This window comes from Myxocyprinus asiaticus, chromosome 6, assembly GCF_019703515.2.
Source record: "Myxocyprinus asiaticus isolate MX2 ecotype Aquarium Trade chromosome 6, UBuf_Myxa_2, whole genome shotgun sequence".
Lineage (NCBI taxonomy): Eukaryota > Metazoa > Chordata > Actinopteri > Cypriniformes > Catostomidae > Myxocyprinus > Myxocyprinus asiaticus.
In genome coordinates, this window is record NC_059349.1 from 12,877,113 (window position 1) to 12,901,557 (window position 24,445).

The following is a 24,445-nucleotide window of genomic DNA, read 5'->3' on the forward strand; positions in this document are numbered from 1 at the left end:
AACAGAATTGCAAAAATAAACTTTGGTTTCAAAACAGCTTTCTGAATATGTCCCCCGTCTGCCGCTGGTCAAACAACGAAATAGTCCCGCCCCCAACGCATGCCATTGGTTGAGTACCATTGTTGGGGTGGGTCTAAGTGGGTCACTCAAAACAGAACAATTTTCATAGTAGAAACACAGTATTTACAGTTTTTGAGAAAATTAACCGAAGAATGGCTACTTATAGCCTAGTTGTCTCTGCATATTAAGCTGGGATAGAAGAAAGTATTTTAACACAGCACAAGTTACATACTTCAGCTTTAACGATTACAAAGCCTCCCATTTCAAAAGTTCACCTCCAAATTTTTTTCCTACATTTTATTGGACTTTTTGATGTTGTTGCTGAATTGGAAGCAATTAGATGCATAGGGCGCTATTAGCATTACAACTATATGAAGTATTAACAGCTTTGAGAAAAATATGGGGTTAGTTGTCTTTTAGCAGACACTTTCAATCCAAAACAACTTTACTAATAACAGGAACAAAAATGCCAATGCGACAAATTTATGTATCACTAAAATGTGTTTTATTTTTGTGGGATTATATCCTTCCCATCACACTGCAGAGTACTTTAAAAATGCAAAACATTTAAGAAGCATAACAGTACAACAAATGCAGTTTTGCAGTCTGCAAATGTATGTAACATCACAACATGAAATCTGTCTAAATTTAAGGCCCTATGATCCCTGAAATCGGAGCAATATCAGTAGAACAAGTTACAACATGTAAAAACAAGACTTGAAAAGAAAACAATAAAAACAATAACTCATTTAGACCAACATGGTTATACAATAAATGACAAATACAGTATATTTTTTATGATCGTCCCCTCACCTGAGAAAAATGTCCGCCATGTAAATCAAGTTTAAAACCAGTACAAACTGAACTTTGACTTTTATACATGTCAGTTTTTGCTCAGAAATTCACTTGAATGAAACAAGAGATATTGGAAGTCTCAGGCCTTTTTTGCAGCATACTTCCTCTCAAACTGTGCTACATCAAATTTCCGCTTGCAGCCAGCATAATTCATATAACGAATTTTCCCAAAGATGGGCCTCTCTGCCCAGCCCTGGTCATGAATGCCACAGATGGACCACATGCAACCTGTGTAGAATATTAAAGAGCAAAAATATTTTGTTACACTTTACAGTAAGGTTCCATTCGTTAACATTAGTTAATGCATTAGCTATCATGAACTTCTGAATAGACTAGAAATTGTATTAATTTATTACAATACCCCTTTACATGATCTTTTATAGGTTTGTTAAGAATATACCTTCAAAGCCTTCAAAATTATAAAGGGGCCAAATCGATTTTTTTTCGATGTATTGCATTCATAAAACAACAAATCTAAAGAATCAAGTGTATTACTTTACAGTACATTTATACATTATTATAAGAATGCATTTAATCTGCTAGAGCGAAGAACATCATCATGAATGTTTTAATGTTTCTCACCCACGTATCCATTGGGATCACATCCATCTAAAGAATAGCAGTCATTGAGATATATGGCAATAGAGAGGGCTTCTTCAGGAGACGCAGTCCATTCCAGGATCTTCTTTGCCCAGTACATACGCAGGAAGCCATGCATCTTTCCTTCAAGCACCAGCTGACGCTACAACACACCAGAGCAAACTTCAATGCATATAATACACAGACAATCGATGACCGTTTTTGTCTAGCATTGCAACAGAGGTTTCACGCACTTGTGTACAACAACCACATTAAGCGAGCTATAAAGAGCTTAACCCTCCTAAGCTGTTCAAAAATGGTCAACACCTTGGCTGTTTGCGGTCATTTTTGACTGGATACAATAAAGGTGTACCCCTTTTTTTAAATGAAATGATATAACACTAACTTCCCTGAAGTAGTAACAATAAAATGATGCACTTCTTTTGGGATTTTAGGTTATTTAGATCTTATTTACATGTACATTTTTCAATTTCACAATCATTTGCATATGCAAATAAGCAACTTCACTACAGTAAATATCTATACTTCTATAGGTTTAAACAAAGAAAATATGAGAATGTGTCATGTATTGGGGCAGACTGCTGCCATCTGGAGAGAAAAAGAAAAATAATATGACTTGAAAATCATGTTGTGACAAAAATAGCCAGTAGTGCATCTGCAGTGTTCACCACTGGAGTCAAGCAATTGTTCCAGGGTCTCATGAACAGTATAGCGTTTCGCCATGAAGCTGTCACAGAATGAACTGTGAGCAATGCCCATGTCGCCACATTTATAACTCGGAGCAGCGGGAAAGTTTCTTTGTTTCCATAACAAAAAGGTGCAGTGTTTTGTCTGGAAGGCACCTAACCACATATAATGGGGTTAGACTGTTCTTTGATCTCTTTGATGTGTGCGTGCCACCCATTCATTTCTGTGTGTGTGTGTGTTGGGGGGGTCTGTATGTAATTGGGACTGTGTGTGTGTTTGTGTGTGTGTGCATTCTGGCTGTGTCATAGTCAGACCCATTCATTTCTCTCTCTCTGTGTGTGTAAAAGTGTGTGTGTGTGTGTGTGTGTAAGTGGGTGTGAATCTTTTGCACTCTGGATGTTTTGTAGTCTCACCCCTTCATTTCTGTGTGTGTGTTTGTTCAGCATTGAGGCCGATATATAGACTGAATTCAACACTGTGATGAGGAGGAGGGCATGGCCGTGCCGTGATAATGCACAGCCAGTGCTGAATCAGCTGATCAGCGGGAGAGCGAGATAAAGGATGGCGGAGGCGCCAGTTTGAGGGATGGAGAGACGCACGTGACCGCGTTGCATGTGTGTCTGTGTTTGTTTTATGTTGAGTTCCTTATTAAACTTTATGTTTACTGTTCAGCTGGTTCCTGCCTCCTCCTTGCCCGTCCTTATACCGTTACAAACACATATACAAAAAAATTGCTCTGTGTTAGGGTCTTTCCCATTCATTTCCTATGGTCTGTGAATTTTGACCGCTTACAGCCAAGGTGTCGCGTGTTTTTTTATGACCACTTCGACTCATCGAATGAAGTCAGTTTATTTATGTTTTGTTCAGATTGCATATCTAAATAAAGTCACCAAGTTTTGAACCACTCAGACTGAGGAAACCATTTTTATAAAAATAAAATAAAAAATGAAATTGGTAAAAAATTACCGAACAGCCTAGTAGGGTTAAAAAGGTCCCTAAGCAGTGTTCCCTGCTCCCTACATACTTTGAAGACAATATTAGTTCACTTTACTCCACGAAATTACATCATTCCAAAATAATTTGGAGCATCCTCAGATGCCATCAAACACAGACACTTGAATACTGCCGATTAGGAGTTGAGTATAATGACATAATATACCAGCAATAGCTTTTTAGCAGCTTGCTGTAACTTGAACAATAATTAAAATATTATAATACAGACTGCTATATTAGGTTGTAGTTACCTGTGCTGCATTCCACAACTGGTCATGGGTCCTCGAGTTCTCCAGCTGCTCTTTTGTGTAAACGTATGGTCTGCTGTCTTTAGCGTGCTGCTGCAAAGTATTCTTTGCCCAATCATAGGCACCTAGGCAAAATAAACAAACATTAGAAATGACAGACCACCTTCTAACACATTCCACAAGGCCTGGAATAAGCTTGTAAATGTGTGGAATCAAAGTGATGGACCACACCGCTCACCTGAGATGTTGTCATAGTTGTTGTTGTAGAAGCAGAAGTTGTCGGCGAGCTCTCTGCGCACCACCAGCTCCTCAGTGAATGAGGCCACAGACTCACTGGCGTTCTTTTCTCGTTTCACCTGCCTCACAACACGCTGAGCAGACAACTGACCTTCAAGCGAAAAATGAAGAAAAAGACAATAGGTCCACTCTAGTCGATAGTACTGTATCAAACCTCTTCAGCACATTCCTAAAGATAATCATCTCTTAACTGCTTCTACAAGAAAATAAGCAGTTTCATGGCTTAATAATTAGCATATTTCTCCAACACTAAAAAAGTGAAAATGTGCATTTGTTACCTTAAAGAGCTATTTCTACCTGTTCTGACCCAGTACTTTACTAGAAATGTAGCTAGGTTGATTCAATCATATTAAATAATTTTTTGGACTTTAATAAAACCAGTTAGTATAGATTAACACATATTACTGTTACCATCACAACTCTATAATTACAGAAAGGTGCTTTGTGTTTTGATTATAACTTCACCAAAAAGTTAAGGAGACAAAAAATTCTAACCCTACACTATAAAATTTTCGTAATTATAACTAGAGGTCGACCGATAGTGGATTTTGCCTATAGCGATAACTACGGTGGGGAAAAAGGCTGTTAACTAATTAATTAGCCAATAGTTTTTAAAACCAATTTATAGAACGATTTATAAACAATTTCATAGTCTTGCCATACCATGACGGGCACAAACACAGAGGATACAAGAGTTCAAAATAAATAAAATCAAAGATGTAGTTAATTGTTTAGCCAAAACCCCAATAATAATCAGAAAAAAATATATATAACGATTTGGTGCATAATGCGGGGCTTTTAACTATAAAACACACCAGAGACTCTTATATTAAAATAACGGAGATTTGGCTCCCTTACAATGCTCTGTATTAAGTAATAAGCAAATTAAGCTTTTCATAGCCTATATATTGACCAGATGAAGGGCTTTGTTTATATATACACTTTACCAGATGAGGTTTAATGAGGAATACGTTTTATTATTATTCAGAAGATATCAAGTTGGAGACAATGTATGTGCTGACGGGGCACACTTTCATATAGTCACACTTTTCTTTGCATGCCCTCAGTTCAATTTAGAACACTTGATTATCTAATCAAAATAACAAAATATGTACTGAAGTGTGGGTAAAACTATGGATGTATATTTTCAATTATGAAAGATTGAGGAACGAAAAAATAAATAAATAAAAATACTGGCAACTATCGGCATAGATTTTTGCAGATAACCGATGGTTCCAAAAAGCAGCTATCAGCTCCGATTAATTGGTTAAACAGATATATCGGCCTACCTTTAATTATAATTGAACAAATGTAAAAAGTAAAAACTACCATATAAACCTGCTGATTGGTGAATTTCAAATGTATAAATATTTTAATGTATTTTTTCAAAGTAAAAATAATTACCTTATTTATGTTGATGTCCTTTTACATTGTTAAAATTACATTGTTTTCTTTTATCTTACATCATTATTGCTGTACTATTTTTAATAGTCGTTATCAGTATTAAAGTATCTAATAAAGGATCAGACTTGAGATAAGTTTTGTTGGGTGAGATCTGTGTTTTATTGCTTGCACTGTTTAATTAGTAACATGCAGGATTTTTAACAAATATAACACAAGTACAGTCATTATATGAGTGTGCATTACGCAGTGATTTTAAAGAAATGCTCTTAACACTAGTATATACAGTATGCGTAACAGTTGCATATAATCAGTGTTGTTCCAAATGATAACATGTTTTAACCTTTAAACTATTTTTTTACACTTGATTCTTTCTAATCACCCCTCAGACTGTGAACACATGATAATACAGTCAACTTGTCCAGCTGGTGAACTGAAATAGTTTGTAAAGTGTACTGAAAGTTTTCTTCTTCCTCGTCATTGCTGCTTCAACTGGTAGAGAGATGCGTTTTATTTTTCGATCTGCTCACTAGAGAATCGTTTGCTTTTCTTTCTCATTTGTTCTCATTGACTTGTGAAGTGGTTATTTATTCTCACCCTTGGCGGAGGGCAGACCAGCTCAAAGGTGCGTTGAGCCACCTACCGTACCGGGGTAAAATTGCTTGTCGATTAGCGCCACCTATTGTAAATGCGTGAATGTGCTAACAACGAACATTCATTTAGCTTTCTATGGGAAAGTGCCATTCGCTGTGATTCGCCTCTCATAATCGCATTGCGTTAGGTGTGAAAAGACCTTTATACAGAGATGCGATTTTTTTTCTCTCAACAACGCAACAACGATTTTGACCCAGTGCGACTTATAGTCAGGTGCGACTTTGTTTCCGGAAAATACAGTCGTCACATTTTTCTTTGCATGTCCTCGTTTGTTCAATTTAGAACACATGATTATCTAGTCAAAATAATAAGATGTGGATGTGTGGATGAATATTGTCAATAATAAAAGATTTAGATACATCAAATTAATTGTTGTTACTTTACCTCTAAAAGCCGCTGTTATACTGCAGAACCAAACTGTTCTAACTGAATAAAAATATATAGGGATTGTTTTTTGCCGGAAAAAAAAAATCATTCCAAAAAGCAACTATCTGCACAGATTAATCGGTAAAACCTAGTTCTAATAATTAATAGACAGAAAGAAAAATATACAGTCACCAAATTGTCATCCAGTAATGCCTAAAAATGTCACAAACTACTGTCACTGTATTTTTGTACTTTTATGGCAACTTCAGCTGCCAGTTTTTAATAATGCATTTTTTGTATAATAATTGTCTGTAAATATGTAATTTGGGATCCCTGAATAAGGGTCCAGTGTGCAAACTAACCGGTGTGGATCCAGGGGGAGAGCTGGCTGATAGCGTCACAGTTGGGATTGTTCCTGTGGGTGGCAAAGAGTCGCAGACGTTGCTCTATAAAGGACTCCAGCATGGCCATACCACCAGAGGTGCCGGGCTGAGCCCAATCCACCTCACCGACACTGCGGTCCACCTCGAGAGATGACAGCACTTCCTCCCAATCTACTGGCTGAAAGAGAGAGATGACAATAAGTGGGTTTACATGTTCATTCTAAAATTGATTACGCTTAATATGCCAACAACATGTGTGTTCATGTAAACGCATTAAACGGCTTTCCTTTAATGCTCTAAGGTCATAAATGGCATAAGGAGTATTACCTTTACCAGCGTTCTTACCAGCTTATCCAATGTGCAAAAGTGTTGTGCGCATGCCTCTTCACGGTTTGACGTCAAAAGCAGAGAATAACTCAATTACTTCAAATCTCATGTAAACACGGTTTTCTTGCTTTGTCAGATTTTTTAAACAAACTGATTTTTGCGAGTTATCAATTAGTGGTCGACCATTATGGGTTTTTCAATGGTCAATACCGATATCTGGAGAGCAGAATGCTGATGGCCAACATAAAATTTAACAACAGCAAATCAGATGTACACAAAATTTCTAAAGTGAAACAATTACTCACATTTGCATAAACGTTAAGAAAAAAAAATAAAAACTTGAAAACAGAAAGTGTTGACTATCCATTTACCAATCTACTGTAAATGTTGGAACTGACACAAGGGAAAGTTAACACTTCTGTTAATCAGCCAAGTGAACACAGTTATTGGCCAATGCTGAGAATCGCAAAATGGCCAAATATTGGCCGATTAATCGCCTTGGCCGTTATATTGGTCTATCACTATCAATCAGCATTTTGCTGTGCATGCAAGCAGGCTTAATGTCCAGCAAAATGTTTACAGTGGAAAACATTCAGTATAGTATAACAAAATTAACTTTCATAATCCATTTGAGAAACAGCAAATGTGCTTTATGGACTTCAACTACCGATGAAGCAAGCTCTTTTTCAAACCTCAGCTGTACGAGAAGCAGAGTGTGGGTGCGTGTCCACAAGCGGGAACTCTGTGAGGAATTCTGGGAGAAGTTTGTTGATTTTTCCCCGTATAGTCCTGGCTCCATATTCCAGTTTTCCAGAAGCCTCCCAGCATGGCACCACATTATGAGCATCAACCTTAATGAAAAGTAGTATGAGAATGTAAAATGGGCAGCGTATGGAATGGAACTAGCTTACCACTTACTGAATACTGTGCAGTCAGACTTTATACTACGTAGTATTTAATATATATATATATATATGCATGTTTAAAGGTGCATTTAGTAACTTTTGACTTTGTGTCATCATGGACGCATCATTTTCAGTTTCAGATGCCATTGTAGAGATTTAGTATTCAGTTGGCCATGATTACTTTAATCAGTGAGTGAAAGTGTCAGATAACAGGACGGTTACTGAGATTAAGTGAGTAGTATTCGGCTGGTCATATGATTCTAACATGGCAGCCCCCATGTGCGGACCCTCTCCATGTAGAATAAAACAGCTTTTATAAGGTTACTGATATGACTGGAGTCTTCATTTTAATGTGAGTGGCTCATGACTTCATAAATATATTGCAAAATTACAATTCAAGTCTTTAGGTGTTAAACTTTTTAATGAGGAAAAAATTCCTGAATGCACCTTTAATTCAGCAATCGTCACTCAGTGTTGTAAATGAAAATGGGATTAATTTTGGGGGAAAATGGGAAATATTTTGCACTATAAATCCAGTTTTATGCAAGAAACATCTTAATTCTTTGCAGTTTGAAGTTGAAATAGTGAATCAAGAAAGGGATGTTAAAAAACTTGGATTACATTATTACAGTTCATTCGTCACACTGGAAATGCAAAAAGCATTTAATTGTGGGATACTATAATCTGTGCATACTGTGCACATTATACCCAGATAGCACACTTACATCTCCGAGATGTCAGTTTTGGATCTTTTCTTCTGGAAAGCATCACATTCTAATTAACATCTGTTAAACATCTTAAAAAGATCTCAAAGACATCTGCTGAATGTCACACCTGTATGAAAGTGATGTCAGATGGAAGCTCTTTCTTAACACTCTCGATCCACTCAAGAGGGATTCTTAGTGGGTTAAAGTCAGTCACAACTGCTCCAAACTTCCAGTTTTCAACAAAGGCCGGCAGTTTGTGCCCAGGCTCTCCTGACAGTAGATGGAACTGAATATCCAGGCCTTTGCATTCCTGTAAAGAGGGATTCAAGGAAAAATTACTATTAGTAATTTCAAAAGAATTTGCAAAAATCAGGTTTGTCTATTCTCTGTATGTAGCACGCATTTAAGCTCTCAGACTGACTCAGTGGAGATATATAGAGCTTGACCTTTGCCACTTCACGCAGTCCCTTCAGCATAAACGCATACTGTCTATATGTGGCATCCAAATATCGAGGCACCAAGCAGAAGCAGATGTGCAGAGGAAGTTTCTCAGTCATGGCCAGCTGCTGAGCATAGATCAGAGCCCAGTTATCTGAAACACAGTAAATAAACAAAGTAAACAATAAAAAGCTATTGAATTGTAGTTGCATTGATTCCCTAATCTAAGAGTAACGAAGTTGGTCAGGCTGGTTTCAGAAGGGTTTTGGGCAATTTTCAAGGAGACCATCTTAAACCACCTTTTTTCTCAGTAGGGTCGTCAGTAAAGCAACCTCTCTTTCTCTATAAATGTTTACCTTGTATTCTTTGGTCCCGGGACATCCAGTACAGCACTCCATCAGACCCCTGCTTGATTTTCTGTGTTTCGGATATATAACGGAGGCGCTTTTTGTTGAATTTGGATCCCTGCGCTTCTCTGCGGAGCTCGGCCACTTCTCTCTCCAGCCAGCCGGACTCTCTTCCTGTGAGCTTCGACTGTTTTGCAGCGCTGCTGCTGGGCGACTCTTTCTTGCGCTTCAGGTTCGGCTTTTTCGCAGACATGGTGATATGATGTACAAGTGTGTTTGGACCTCTGATGGCACCGAGCAGCTCTCTTCCGCTGTATCTTATGTTCATGCGAGTAGACAACAATCTAGAAATATATGTGAAGTAAAGGTATATCAGATCAGTTCAACTAAATACTTAAATACATCAGCAAAACAATGCATTACGAAAAGAGCTAATTGAAGAAAGCGATGGTTTATGCATTACCCAATACGAAGCATACAGTGACTTTCCAAAAGCCTGAAAGGAAAAGTCTGTAGATCATTTATCGTGCTGCTGCACACTTCTCACACGTGCAGTTGACCTCCAGTGTTTTGTAACTCATTGGCCATCATGGGCGGGGCTTACCAGATATATTTACAAAAACAAAAAGCGAAGTTATCGTCATTTAACGCTCGTTTACATGCTACTAAACATGGTTTCCGGGAAGTTATCGGGCCTTTTTATTTAGTTGGAAATGAGGTGTAGTTTAAACTTAAAAGGCGCTTTAAAGACGATTTCCAGCCGTTCTGCTGACGTCAAACACACGCCTTCTCTCCAAAACCCCGCCCTGTAAAGACATGTCAGCCAACCCGATGTCAGCCATTACTAACACGCAAATGATTGACAGATCGAGCGCGTTTCTGATTGGATACAGTTTCTGAAGGCCTTGAAAAAGGGGCGTTCCACTCCCCGACTCTTTTTGTTGTTGTTGTTGTTGTTGTTAGAGACTGTTAAAGGAGTATTCCGGGTTCAGTTCAAATTAAGATCAATCGAAAGTATTTGTGGGGTAATATTGATTAACACAGAAAATAATTTTGACTCATCCCGTCCTTTTCTTATAAAAAAGCAAAAATCTGGGTCCCAGTGAGGCACTTACAATGGAAGTGAATGGGTGCCAATCTGTAAACGTTAAAATACTCATTGTTTCAAAAGTATAACCACAAGATGTAAACAATATGCATGTAAACATGATTTTAGTGTGATAAAATCACTTACTAACCTTTTCTGTGTAAAGTTATATAAAATCTTACAACTTCATTGCCATGATGATGTAATGTCAACTAAACCTAAAATGACTGTAAAAATGACTATTTAAACAACTTTGCAGCTCAAATAATACATGTGTTTTAACAGAAGAATTAATGTAAGTGCTTTTATAAAATTATAAGCTTCACATTTCTGTTTAAACCCTCTAAAAATTGGCCCCATTCACTTCCATTGTAAGTGCCTCACTGTAACCCAGATTTTAGCTTTTTTTTTAAAGAAAAGGAGGAACGAGTCGAAATTATTTTTGTGGTAATCAGCATTATGCCACAAATGCTGTTGATTGAGTTTAACTTGTATTGAACCTGGAACACTTCTTTAAAGAGGCTGTACTTATGAGGTCAAAAATCATAAATAATATGTGATGTGTGTTCAAGTTATTTTACTCGGATAGAACGGACCCATTTTGCAATTTGATATTTCTTTCTCTCCTTTTCACTTACTAGCAAAGGCAGGAAGCTTTTTAAGCACCAATGCAACAAAATGAAGAACAAAGGCATTAGGTGTGTAATTAATGCTTCATCTATCTATTGTATCATCCTTGCGCAACCACACATAATGATGGGAAATGTAGTTTTGTTGCAAACCCTTGTCACTGCATTGACTAGCTAAATGAGGCTTATTATCTGGCAAGTTTTATCGTTATTCTTCATTAACAGTACAAAAATGCATACAAACTGAACTGTACAGACAAGTTAACCTGAATTATGTCCAATAACAATTTGCTTGTTTTTTAAATTGACACACCCCCAAAACGGAAAGTCGGGGCTCGAAGAAAATCCAGATTTTCACCTCGGTATTACAACTTTTTGAGGGCGTTCATGTGTGCTAAATTCGTAAATACGATCATTTCAACATGACTTGAACACACCATAATATTTTAGGGCACATATTTCAGTGGTATCTGTCAGGTAGTAGGATTAAAATAATCACTTTCAGTAGATTTAAAACAGTGACGACATTCAGCACTGTGTCTCAACGTATGAAATGTAACAATAAACTACATTTCCCAAGGGCCCCAGCTTGACGTGCGTAGATTTGCGCAGGCGCAGAAACGTCGAAGGCTCAGTGAAAGCTTGCTAGTTTGCGAGTTGGTTAGATTGTTGGTTCGTGAAGGCGGGCTGTGGTTTGGTTTTTCATATATGACATAGAGCGAATTGAATAATGAGCAAGTCTACTTTTAAATCGAGCGGTGGAGGGAGTGCAGAGGGACGTGATAAAGTTGACATGTCTTTAGGTAAGGTCGAACGTGTTGTGATAGCCACGGTAGCGTATTAGCAGTCTTGTAATTTGCATCTCTTGTTCATAACAACCTGATTCTAGATATTGTACTACGACTTTGTTTTATTGGCGAGTAACCACATTTAGATACACTGTGATAGTTTGGCTGTGATTTACCAAACTTCACTGGTGTTTGAAACCATAATATGATTTTCAATACACATGTCTTGTCAGTTTTAGTGAATTCATGGATATTTGTATTAAAATTGTGTTTTGATGTAATTTGCTTGGTGTTGTTTGTACTTGGTGTTTAATAGTACAGTCCATGAGTGTGTCATTTGATGTGTCAGATTCATCTTATTCACAGATGATATTATCCAGCTTAATAAGAAACAGAAACAAATGCAGGGCCCGAAGACAAAACGCAGAGTCCCAGTAAAAGGTGGCTTCACCCAGGGGAAGAAAAATGGAGCAAGAGCTGTAGTGTCATCTAAAAGAGGTCTGTACCTAAACATTATTATTATTATTTTTTTTTTACTGTTTATTGTTGCAGGATTTATTATAGAGCCCATATACATTTATATTTTACTCCCTTTTGAAAAGATTGTGGTGTTTCCATAAGCATTAGGCTTATGCTCTAAACTTAAACAAAGCTTTGTCAACGGGCATAATATAATAGAACATTGACAGTTACATCAACTATTTATTGTATGCAAATTAGTTCAGTCTTATCTAAAGAGCTTCTACTTCGTTTCCGCAACTCTGTAAAGGTTTTGCATTGAAAGAATGGTATTTTTTATTTGTCATTTGTAGGTGTTGGTGTTTCAAACAAACGCTCCGGTCGGAACCGTAATCTTCCACCCACAGTAGCCAGACGTCGTGGGCAGGGTGTCATCACTGGGCTAGCAGCTAGGAAGAGCGCTGCACTTCTTAAAGGTGTCAGTCCACTCAACCGAACTGCCCAGAACAGACCCGCTCAGAACCGGTCAAAACCAAACCGGCGGGCATCAAACAGTGCAGTTTTTAACCTGGTATGAGAACCAGTGATGTCAGGAATGCTGGATTTGTTCGGAAGGATAGTGATTATTTTGGGGGTCATCAAAGTGTGTGAATGAAGTGAGGTGTAACTTTTTCCACTTGTCTTTCCTCAGAGGTCTCAGCCATTTGTCCCACGACGTGACACCCAGCACAGACAGTGGCAGTTCCAGAGGAGACCAAATCGACAGTTGGACTCGCACAAACCTCAGGGCACAGTTTCACACAGACCTTTTTGGCTGCACAGGAAATGGTGAGAATGGTTTTCTATTGTAAAGCTGGAGATGAAGGCTGAAGCTCTATGGTTACTATGTACAGTGACCACGTTTACATACACTTTAGAAAACGGTTTATTCCAGGGTTTTTGCAGAAAGCGGCATTCTGAAACGTCATTTGAACGAGAATGCCGATTTCCTTATGCCGCTTAAGGGATTAAGAGAAAGCGGTTTAACATCTCACGGACAACACGGATTAATGTGGTCATGTAAACACATAAGCAGCATTTTATCAGGTCTTTGAGGGGTTCGCATGTGCGTGGAACAGACCGGTCATAGGATGGAGCCCAACAACAAGTCAATACAGCTGAAATAATTCAACATTTCTGGGACTAAATTGGGAAAAGCAGATACACTATAAACTATACTCATTTATAAACGCAAATGTAAAATATCGACGGTCCCTCACTTTTGCATGCGCTTATACGTTGAGGGAATCCCAGAGTTCTGTGTAAAGGGAATCCCCACTATTGCAGCGAAATTCCACTGCATATCGCACTAAAGTTAAGGAAACAAACACAGCAATAACTCTGGAATATCTGGAAATAAAGCGAAACAACAGAGAATAAAAGAGTGAAGTCTTCCTTGGATACCATGTTCGTTATTTACAGCGTCGTGGAGAAATTACGTTGCTGTGGAGAAAGCTGCTTACTGAAAATGGGAACACTGCTTTCTCGCAGTGAGCTGCTTTCTGGTGTCCATGTAAACGTAGTCAGTGTCTTGTGAAAGTACTCTGAATCTTAACTAATTCTGAGTCTACAGAAACTCTACAGTTCTACAGATGAAAAATGAAAATGAATCGCAAGAAGAGATTTTATGGTCAGATAAGACAAAGATGAAACTTAAAAGTCAGAATTTAAAGTGATGTAGGTCTATGTAGCATATTGAATTGTGTACAATGAGACCAGAAACGTGCATTAAGAAAGTAAATGGAATAATTTAAGCTTGACTTGAAGGGTCTTCATACTTCATTTAGACATTGTGACCGAAGTCTTTTGTTGTTCGTTTTAACATTTTTTACATTTAACATTTTCAAGTTGTTATATGATGTATAAATGTTTGTCTTTAATGGTTTTAAAGAATCAAGGTATCATTGTTCATCTTCTGTTGGGTGTTTACTCCAGGAATGCTCAGCAAACACAAAGAGAAGCTCGGCAGGCCACCTTTCTCTTCAGAAGAGGTCTCAAGGTACGAAGCCAATTATCTTGTTCTTCCCACAGAGATGATGGCAGATGAGAGCATGAGGCAAATGAGAAGCGCAGAAGCTTTTGTCACTAGAGCATGCATATTTAGGATGGAAAATTCCTTCTGGCAAAAAAGTATTTTCAGGTCTACACTGAGCCTGTTTACATGCACTAATATGCTGATAATTCTCAAAAATCGTCTTATTTTAAAAATCAGCCAATGCAAGAAAACCCTGTTTACATGAGATTTCAAATAATCGAGTTAATCTCTGCTTTTGACATCAAAATGTAAAGAGGCATGCGCCCAACATTTGCATACATTGGATAAGCCTGTAAGAAAACGGATAAATGTGTTTACATGCAATGTGAAATCGGGTAATGGGCAAAAAAAGTGCCTGTGTCGATCTGTTTATTCTTAAGTCGTTTATGAACTTACACCGATAAAGGAAAGTGGTTTAATGCATTTACGTTAGTGTGTTGTGTGTGTGTGTTATGTATACAGTACACAGAATATTTGTCAGTGTCAGTGTTAATCTTTTCAATGAAATTAATGATGGAGTCCATTGACAAATGTTTTTTTTATTTTGTCAACGATAACGAAGACTATACTAATAACATCATGACGTTAATCAAATGGTTTTAATTAAAAAATACTGTTGACAAAAATATGGTGAGAGAAAATTTCAAGAATGAACAATATATTAACAATAGTTTCACTATATGCTATTATTAGTGACGGGAGTGTTTTAAATTATTCAGATTTGGTGAACTGGTTCAACTCGTTCACTGAAAAGAACCGGTTCAAAAGAACGATCCGTTCATGAACCAGACATCACTAGATATTATTTCAGGAGCTCAGACTTTCAGGACAGTTTTCTCATGTTTAATCCTACATATTAAACATATCAATCTTTAATACACTGCCTGGCCAAAAAAAAGTCACATACTCATTGTCAATATTTCATTGGACCGCCTTTAGCTTTGATTATGGTGCGCATTCGTCATGGCATTGTTTCGACAACCTTATGCAACATCACAACATTTATTTTCGTCCAGAGTTGCATTCGTTTTTGGCCGAAATCTTGTTTTGATGACAGGAGAGTTGAACTGCTCAAAGTCTTCTCCAGCACATCCCAAAGACTTTCAATGGGGTTAAGGTCAGGACTCTGTGGTGGCCAATTCATGTGTGAAAATGATTCCTCATGCTCCCTGAACCACTCTTTCACAATTTGAGCCAGATGAATCTTGGCATTGTCGTCCTGGAATATGCTCGTGCCATCAGGGAAGAAAAAATCCATTGATGGGATAACCTGGTCATTTAGTACATTCAGGTAGTCAGCTGACTTCATTTTATTGCCGCATAATGTTACTGATCCTAGACCTGACCAATTGAAGCAACCCCAGATCATAATTCTGCCTCCAGAGGCTTGCACAGTGGGCACTATGCATGACTGGTGCATCACTTGCGCTTTTTTACTTCGTAGCAAATAAATAAATCACAGATATGACACACAAATTTTTTGTTTAATAGCTGAACATTCTGGCTTCGTGAAACATCCCTCACACAAATTAAATTACATTATTTTAATTAATGGCATGTTTTTTTTTTTCCAGATCAAGAAGAGGAAAAAATTATGGAATCATCCAAAAAAAAATAAAAAATCACAATTAGTACTTTTGCTCCTCCTCTGGCTTTTATGACAGCCTGATTTCTTTGAGGCATGGACTTCACTAATGAAAAACAGTATTCTCCATCAAGCTTTGCAGGATGGAGCCTTGTCATGGACCATTTTTTTTCAATTTCCACCATAATTTTTAAATCGGATTGAGATCCGGACTGTTTGTTGGCCATGTCATTGAGTTGATATGCCTTTCCTGAAGAAAAGCTTTAACACTCTTTGCTCTGTGGCAAGATGCATTATCATCCTGAAAAATGACTTCCAAACCTATTTTCTATCGATGGAATGAGAAGTGTCCAAAATTTCAGTGTACACCTGTGCATTGACTGTTGAGGTAATGATTGCCATCTCCCCTGGTCCTGTACCTGACATGCAACCCCATATCATAAATGACTGGGGAAATTTGATAGTTTTCTTCAGGCAGTCATCTTTATATGTTTCATTAGAACAGCACCAGACAAAAGTTCCAGCATCATCGCCTTGGCCAATGCAGATTTGTGATTCATCACTGAATATCACTTTCATCTAAATCATCCATACTCCATGATTGCTTCTCTTTAGCCTACTGTAGCCTTGTTTTCTTCTGTTTGGGTGTTAGTGCTGGTTTTGTTTGGCTTTTCTATATGTAAATCCCATTTAACTAAGCCGACTTCTTAAAGTTCTGTCGCAAACATTGACTGCTATTTCCGCCCAGTTGTTTTTCATTTGCATATTGCTTTGAGTTTTCTATCCTGATGCTTTGACGTCTTCCTTAGTCTACCCGTATGTTTTCCTTCTGTAACCTTGCCATTTTGTTTATACTTGCATCAAATTTTAGACACAGCTGACTGGGAACAACCAACTTCTTTTGCCACACTCCATGTTCTTTAAGGAGTTTTATAATCCTTTCCATTGTTTCAATTGGCAACTTGCTGGTAGGGTCCATGTGTCCTTTCAATTAGCCAAGTCCAACGGCTCGTTTAGGTCTGTAAGCACTCTCTTTTAACTGCAGACTAATTTGCATTTTTAGACTTGTGCCGGAACTGTTTTAGAAATGCAATTTGCAAGGTGATTCCATAATTTTTTCCTCAACATTGAGTGATTCCATCATGATTCCATCATGATCTGGAAAAAAATATGCCATTATTTTAATTAATGTAATTTGATTAGTTTGAGGGATGTTTCACGAAGCCAGAATGTTCAGCTTTTAAACAAAAATTGTTTTGTGTCATATCTGTGATTTTGTTTATTTGCTATGCAGTAAAAAACTGGGTGAACATCTGAGTGTGGTGATTTCCATACTTTTGGCCAAGGGTTGTACCCTGATGCACACGTCGCTTTGGATTAGGGTAAATCTGGACTCATCAGACCACATGACCTTTTTCCATTGCTCCACAGTCCAAACTTTATGCTCCCTAGCAAATTTGAAGTAGTTTTTTTCTGATTAGCCTCACTAACAAGTGGCTTTCTTGTGGCCACACAGCTGTTTAGTCCCAATCCTGTAAGTTCTCGTCACATTGTGAGTGTGAAAATGCTCTTACTTTCACTATTAAACAGCCGTGAGTTCTACCGTCGATTTTTTTATGACGTGACTTCAGTGATGTCCTATCACAATCATTCAGGATTTTTTTCTGACCACATTTCTTCCGCAAAGCTGACGGTTCACCGCTATCCTTCCAGATTTTAATAATGCGTTGGACAGTTCTTAACCCAATTCCAGTGATTTCAGCAATCTCCTTATTTGTTTTCTTTGCTTGATGCAGGCCAATAATTTGCCCCTTCTGAAACACAGTAACATCTTTTCCACGACCACAGGATATGTCTTCCGACATGGTTGTTTAAGAAATGAGAATTTACACACTGCATCAGTTAGGTTAAAAGAATTGTTGCTAGCTGAAACATATTAATCACTGCAATAATGATTCATTCATAGACTCTTACGTGTCTGATTATTTCAATCCAAATGGTGACTTGCAAATAGTTTAAACATTTGGTTAAAGTTTGGTCTGTTAGACTTTGGAAACTTTTGTTATACAGCTGAACCTGAGTAGCATTTGATTTGAGGTTTCCCATGACTGTTAGGGGCTGTTCAGAACAAACACGTTCTTGGGTTGAAATAAAAAGCTACAAATGGAACAGAATGCGCGTGTCTCATGACATGCTTTTAGAAGTTGAAGTTCTGTTAACTTTACACAAGAAATGCTGTGCGAGATGTTGAAAAGCAGTGGTCAAAGAAGTCAATATAGTGCTTGTTTACATAGTTTGCATATTTAAAAAAAAAAAGATGTGTGAACGACTGCTTAATGTGTAATTACTTGACATGAATTTACTTGAGTAAATCATGCTCAAGAATTGTTGCATACTTATTGTGATTGAACTTTTTTGACACTAGGTTCATGCACAAGTTTGGAAGACAAAGCCCGCACCACCCACACAGATGACTCCCTCGTATGTAAAATACCTTGGCTGTTACCAAGATTTATTGAATTTATTTGTATTACTACAAGTACCAAATGTTTTACAAGTTTGTTACTATTGGGCACTCACTTATTTTTTTCCCTTTACACTAGGTGGCGCACTACTTCAAACAACAGTGGCATCCTCACTGTGTCAATAGATAACCCCACAGCAAGAACGCAGCCCGAGTATGTTTACATAAACACACATGCATGATTCAAAATACATATGTAAATACACTGTACAGATTGTGGTTGTTCAAAATATTAAATGGAAACCTATGTTCTGGAAAGTAGATTATTTTTCTATAATGTGCAATGACTACAACAAAATATATTGGTGTTGTCTATTTGTAATTGGTGGAGTTTTTGTATTTTAAATGGTATAGCCATCTATACAAGATGTATAGATAAGGTCTTATATAACAAGCCACACACGTTTCAAAACCACGTCTTAGTTTCAAGCTTGTCAATTTAGTTCGACATGTTTAACCTTTGGTATACCTTTCAACGTGTGTTGAATGCTGGGAGGAGTTTTGGCACATCTATAACATAAGACCTGCATATGTATCTTTTTCTCCAGGCCTGCCCAGTCTTGGTCCCTGCATCCTGTGACTTTAACACATTCGTCATCTCCATCTAAAGAAGAGCCAGAGAGGAAACCACCTAAAGGTGTCACCCTGCAGTTTGATATCAACAGTGTTGGAAAACAGGTAAGTCCTGACCTCCGTTTGGTAGAAATATTAGATCATGCACGAGGGATCATGTCAGGAATAACATTTTTGTGGTTTTTCCTGAATCCCTAAACCAAGACCCAAATTTCCAATTGTAACTCATCCCAGACCTTCAAGCTACATCCATCAATGACTTTTCGACTTGCAGTTTTTCCATAATTGATGATCAAATCCTCAAAATCCTGTAGACTTATGGTGCGTTCACGTCATGTCGGACTTAAATCTAATTTATACTATGAAAGAAGCCAAACTTGTTTCTCCTGGATGAACTAAAGCACTACTACATGCGGCACCGTTTTAGTATTAGTTTGTTGTGAGTGATGCTGTTTAATGTACTGTTCCAGCCACAGAAGTAATGCCAATAATGCAGGTTTTTCTCTCTTTTCTCTCACTTTTAGTGCTGTATCGCTGCTTTGCCTTATTAAACTTGCTACAGAGCCCCTTTCATTTTTGGTGACGAGTTATCTGATCTGAGTTCATAAAAAATGCAATCTCTCTCCATGCATTTGTCGTGGCCACGCTGTCTTTGTGAAGTTTGTGTTGTGACAATCTCTGAGAGAGAGAGAGTGCAAAGTTATCAATTTTTAATGATAGTAACCTAGGTAATTACTTGGCTGGCATGCGCGATTGTAAATAAAGTCACGTCCAAAACACACCCACGATTAGTTTTAACTAATCATCAACGCTCTTCGACCAGCCAAGTTCTCATAAGTCAAGAAATTCAGAGGTGTGTACGAACAGGAAAAATATTACCAAACAAACACCTCGGCAGAAAAAAAACATGACTGCATTTAGTCATTGTTAGGCGAACTAAAAGAAGCATGTTTGCCCAGGAAGTATAAATTAGCCTTTAACATAATTATGAGATACTGACTTGTACAAAGCATCCATTTCTTTGTAGAACTGGTAATTACAAGTTGTAAACTCGGAATTCTATGAAAGCTCCGAGTTGACAGTCGTGACGTCATGTTAAAGAACTAATATGGCATGGGGCCTGGGTAGCTCAGTGGTAAAAGACGCTGGCTACCACCCCTGGAGTTCACTAGTTCGAATCGCAGAGCGTGCTGAGTGACTCCTGCCAGGTCTCCTAAGCAATCAAGTTACTAGGGAGGGTAGAGTCACATGGGGTAACCTCCTCGTGGTCGTTATAATGTGGTTCGTTCTTGGTGGGGCGCGTGGTGAGTTGAGCGTGGATGCCGCAGTGGATGGTGTGAAGCCTCCACACACGCCATTTCTCTGTGGCAACGCGCTCAACAAGCCACGTGATAAGATGCGCGGGTTGACTGTCCTCCACCACCCAGACTAAGGTGACCACGAGGACGTAAAAGCACATTGGGAATTGGGCATTCCAAATTGAGTGAAAAAAAAGGAGCTAGTATGGCAGCGGCATTAACAGTTAAAGGTAGTAAACACATCTTTAGGTTTGATATGCCATTTTATTATGCCATTGATGCCTAGAGCATTTTTTGTTGTTTGTTTGTTCTTAAACATTTTGCATCAACATAGGTGAATTAATGTAGTGATAAACATTTTGTTGTCATTAACAACAAAACCATTTTGCCATTTTAAGTGTTGCCATAGAAATTAATAACTTACGAGGTCGGAGGATGTGAACAGCTGCGAGTAGAATCTATGAGTTGCAGTCTCGTAATTCCAGTAGTTCAGACATGATGTGAACAGCATTACATTGATGTTCAAACAGGCCACTGAATATTCTTGATTTCAAACTCCAAATGTCAATTTCCAACGGTCAAACAATACAAATGCAGTGCACATAAGAATTTTAAGCTGCTGTCTATGTATCTGTTTGACTGTTGGGCCTGTAAAACCTTTACAAATATTTTAAACTGTTAGGCCAGGCTTTTGCAAGCCAGCATCCAAGTTTGTTTTGACAAGGTCAGCCTCTTTAGTTGTACTATGAAAACATAGAGTATCACCTTCAGAATTCAAAAAATATTCTCAGGTCCAAAAATACCATTGATTGAAACTGAGCCACAAAAATGGCAACATTTACTCATCAACCTGTTACAAAGTAATGCAGGCTTTACAAGGAGGTTGTTATTGAAGGATGGGGAAACACAAACTATGTTAGACTTGACAACAAACCAGCAGCTCGGAAGTAGGGCTGGTATTGATGCAGATTTCCGATTCGATATCTATATGGGTATATATTCATATTTATATGGGTATATTTTAGTTATAATGTTTCTTTTGCTTACATATAAAAGGAATTCTCTATCAGCTAATGCTGTTAATTATACTGGGGACCTTCTTACTAGGTACATTAAGAAAATATTAATTTGACTAATTATATTTGATTAGTTTTTCATCATTTTGGTCACATTTAAGCTTTTTAAAAATGAACAAATCCATGTATTCAATCAATAAATATGATATTATATTTCATATATTTTTTACATGTTTATTGTTTAATTGCATAATTTGTACTATTAACAAGTATTTACAGTGTCTTGTTGAATACGTGCTAAAACCCGGTACTGTCTCTTTAAGGAAATTGCCATTTCTGTAAAGAGCATCTGTAAAGGAGCGCATGTTAACGAGACAGGACACGAATGGCTTAACTCATCTGTCCTACGCGTGATTAGAATAAAATGTTTCGTTTTTTGTTGATTTTGATCAACTACTGACTGCAGAGAACAGAAAGGTATTAAAAGAGACATTATTTAATAATAAATAGGTTGCGTGGATCTCATCTTTGGACACATGGCACAACTTTTACTCTTAACACGCAATGAAAGAATCTCACTGCTGAATACTCCACCAGTATACTACACAATTACTGGTAAGTGAAATGTAAATATTTATCAGCCATCAAGATCTTGATGCATCAGAAAATCGATATTTTTACACACCCCTACTCGTAAGTGCGGCATATTACGACTCTTTAATTGTAATGGTCGTAAAAACATTGGTTGAGTCAGGTTGAACTTTTTTTTAATGAAGTGTGTTTTGGTGTATTCTGAGAAAAGGATGATACTGTGGTAACAGTGCAGTCAAACGCTATTATACTAATGAATGCAACTTCTTTCAAAGGTAGAAAAATACATTTTAAAATAGGAGCCAACCAAAACTTAATTTGGCTTTATATTGTGGGCAGGATTTTCCTGGCATGCATTATTCTCACTCAAGCCTGTAGAGAGAAAGATATACCGTAGGAGATAGAGAGAGAGAGAGACACAGTGAGTGATTGCCTCATCCAGTGCTCAAGCATTTTTGTCCTGATGAGGGTGCTCTGTTCTGGGACAACGTCCCATCCGCACAGTGCAGGGAAGTTCTCGAGAGGTTTTAGCAAGTGTGCCATATAGCATGACAATATTATCCTGTCTAAAATATATGGGGTCCAAATAAACATTGAATATATTGAAAGTGATTATCATGTTAAAGAATAGTTTACCCAAAAATGCTAATTCTCACATTATTTACTCCCCCTTATGTCGTCTCGACTTTCTTGAACACAAAGGAAGGTTTTTTTAATGGATACCAAAATCTGTTCTAGCAAACCTGATCGTCACCTTGATTTTTCTCTTGTTTTATCAGACGGGAATGACCCTAAACGAGCGGTTTCGCATTCTGAAGGACCAGCGTGTGGCAGCAGCACAACAGAGCAGTAAAGGAGGCCGATTCGTCACTGTGGCCTAGAGCTGAACTTTTGAGACACTGTTCACGTGTCCCTCTATTGCTCATCACAAACACTGAGCCACCCCAATCCTACAGGGCCATAAAGCCAAATAAGGACCAGAGATGAACTAATGCTGTTCACAAAGAGACTTTATCAGAAAGTGGATGCGATGATTATTTTGCGACGAAGTTGGAAGTGGCATTTTTTAAATGCCTACTGTCCTTTCCACACAAAGCAAGCATAACTGTCATCCCTCAATATCAATTACATTGTATTGTCTTATAAACAACCTTGATATTTGACAGAGGCCTGTTTTTTATTTTTTTATTTCATATATTTATCCACAATATGGTTGCAGCTCGAAATGACCTAATTCTTTTCTGTGTAGACCTTGCTCGTTTTGTTTTTTCCCCCTAAAGCAGTTGTATGCCGAAGATTGCATTCCTTTTGTAGTGAAAAAAAAAAAAGACTTGAGGTGTTTTATAATGTTTCAATTAAACAAAAGCAACATGTTTTGCACCAGATGTCTCTTTATTTTATGTGAAAATGAAAAGTGCTTAGAATTGTATATGAAAAACAACCCATTAACGACGAATATTAAATGCAGATATTACTCTGATGCATCTAAATTTAATTTGACACTAAATGGAAAGTATTTGCTACATAACAGACTATTTTAAGGGCAGCAACTTTGTATCCTCTTCATTAATTTTCGTTTCAAATTGGAATGGAATACTTGCTTACTCAGTGGTGTGAAGTATATACTGCATACGGCATACTACTTTTTTAAATAGCATGTGAAAAAAATGCAGTTTGCTACATTCACACGACTATCATGTTGCATGCTTGTAAAATAAGTCTGTTATTTTAGTTTGAATCCAATTTTGCGTAAAAATGTATACAGTCCAGTCACAAAATAGAAATCAGAACTTTGTATTACTTACTGTATATTTGAATACCTTCCAGTTTTGCATACTATACACATTATACTGTAGATCCTGTGAATGGCAGAAATAAAGAGGGAAGTTTGGCATTCTGAATGTAGCCAACATCTTTTAGTGATACGAATCATTCAATTTGTCATGTACAACCACATAAATCTGCTATGTACATTTTCTCACTTGAACAAAACAAGGATTAATGTGAACTGTGGGATTATCAGAAAATATATGGGGTGTTTGCCTGTTTTAATGCTTGAAATCTAATGATATGGTCTATTCTTGGTGTACTTAAGTATGAAGGAACCCACACATCACTGTAAATGTGTTTCCTCTCAGTATGTAGAAGTCACTGCCTACGGTGGAATCATGTGAGACTTAAAGTGTGAAAAGGACAATTATGGTGTATAAAGCCGAGATAAAAACATTACAGATGGTTTCTAGATAAATGTGCAACACCATTTATAATTTGAATATTGCATTTATTTAAATACATTAAAATTTGCAATGTAACAAAACTATTGGCATATGAAATTCAAACACCATTTAAATGAACAAAACATGGCTCACTTCATTTTCTGTGACTAGTGCATCTCAAACACTAGTTTATTTTTCTCCACACTTTTCCCTTCTCCATATCTCCCCCCCCCCGCCTGCCAACACTGTTCACAGACTACTCACAATATGAGTGCCCAATACAAATATGAGGTAAGAAAGTGGTTGGACACTTACAGAAGACAGATCATGCAGAACA

General features: G+C 37.5%; 2 protein-coding genes across 2 annotated transcripts; one reads left to right on the forward strand and one right to left on the reverse strand.

Moving 5' to 3' along the window:
* Window positions 1-552: 552 nt before the first annotated feature.
* cpdp (CPD photolyase) lies at window positions 553-9,969 on the reverse strand. The gene is made up of 10 exons (XM_051700868.1): window positions 9,732-9,969; window positions 9,278-9,612; window positions 8,930-9,075; window positions 8,611-8,793; window positions 7,564-7,722; window positions 6,524-6,722; window positions 3,682-3,831; window positions 3,447-3,568; window positions 1,498-1,657; window positions 553-1,143 (listed from the first exon to the last, which is right to left on the reverse strand). Exons 1-10 carry the CDS (start codon window positions 9,743-9,745, stop codon window positions 995-997), a joined length of 1,617 nt encoding a protein of 538 aa, XP_051556828.1. The 5' UTR covers window positions 9,746-9,969; the 3' UTR covers window positions 553-994.
* A 1,635-nt stretch (window positions 9,970-11,604) lies between these two features.
* LOC127442103 (UAP56-interacting factor-like) lies at window positions 11,605-24,337 on the forward strand. The gene is made up of 9 exons (XM_051699879.1): window positions 11,605-11,787; window positions 12,139-12,270; window positions 12,585-12,802; window positions 12,923-13,059; window positions 14,206-14,269; window positions 18,316-18,371; window positions 18,494-18,568; window positions 18,963-19,092; window positions 22,672-24,337. Exons 1-9 carry the CDS (start codon window positions 11,715-11,717, stop codon window positions 22,771-22,773), a joined length of 987 nt encoding a protein of 328 aa, XP_051555839.1. The 5' UTR covers window positions 11,605-11,714; the 3' UTR covers window positions 22,774-24,337.
* Window positions 24,338-24,445: the final 108 nt, after the last annotated feature.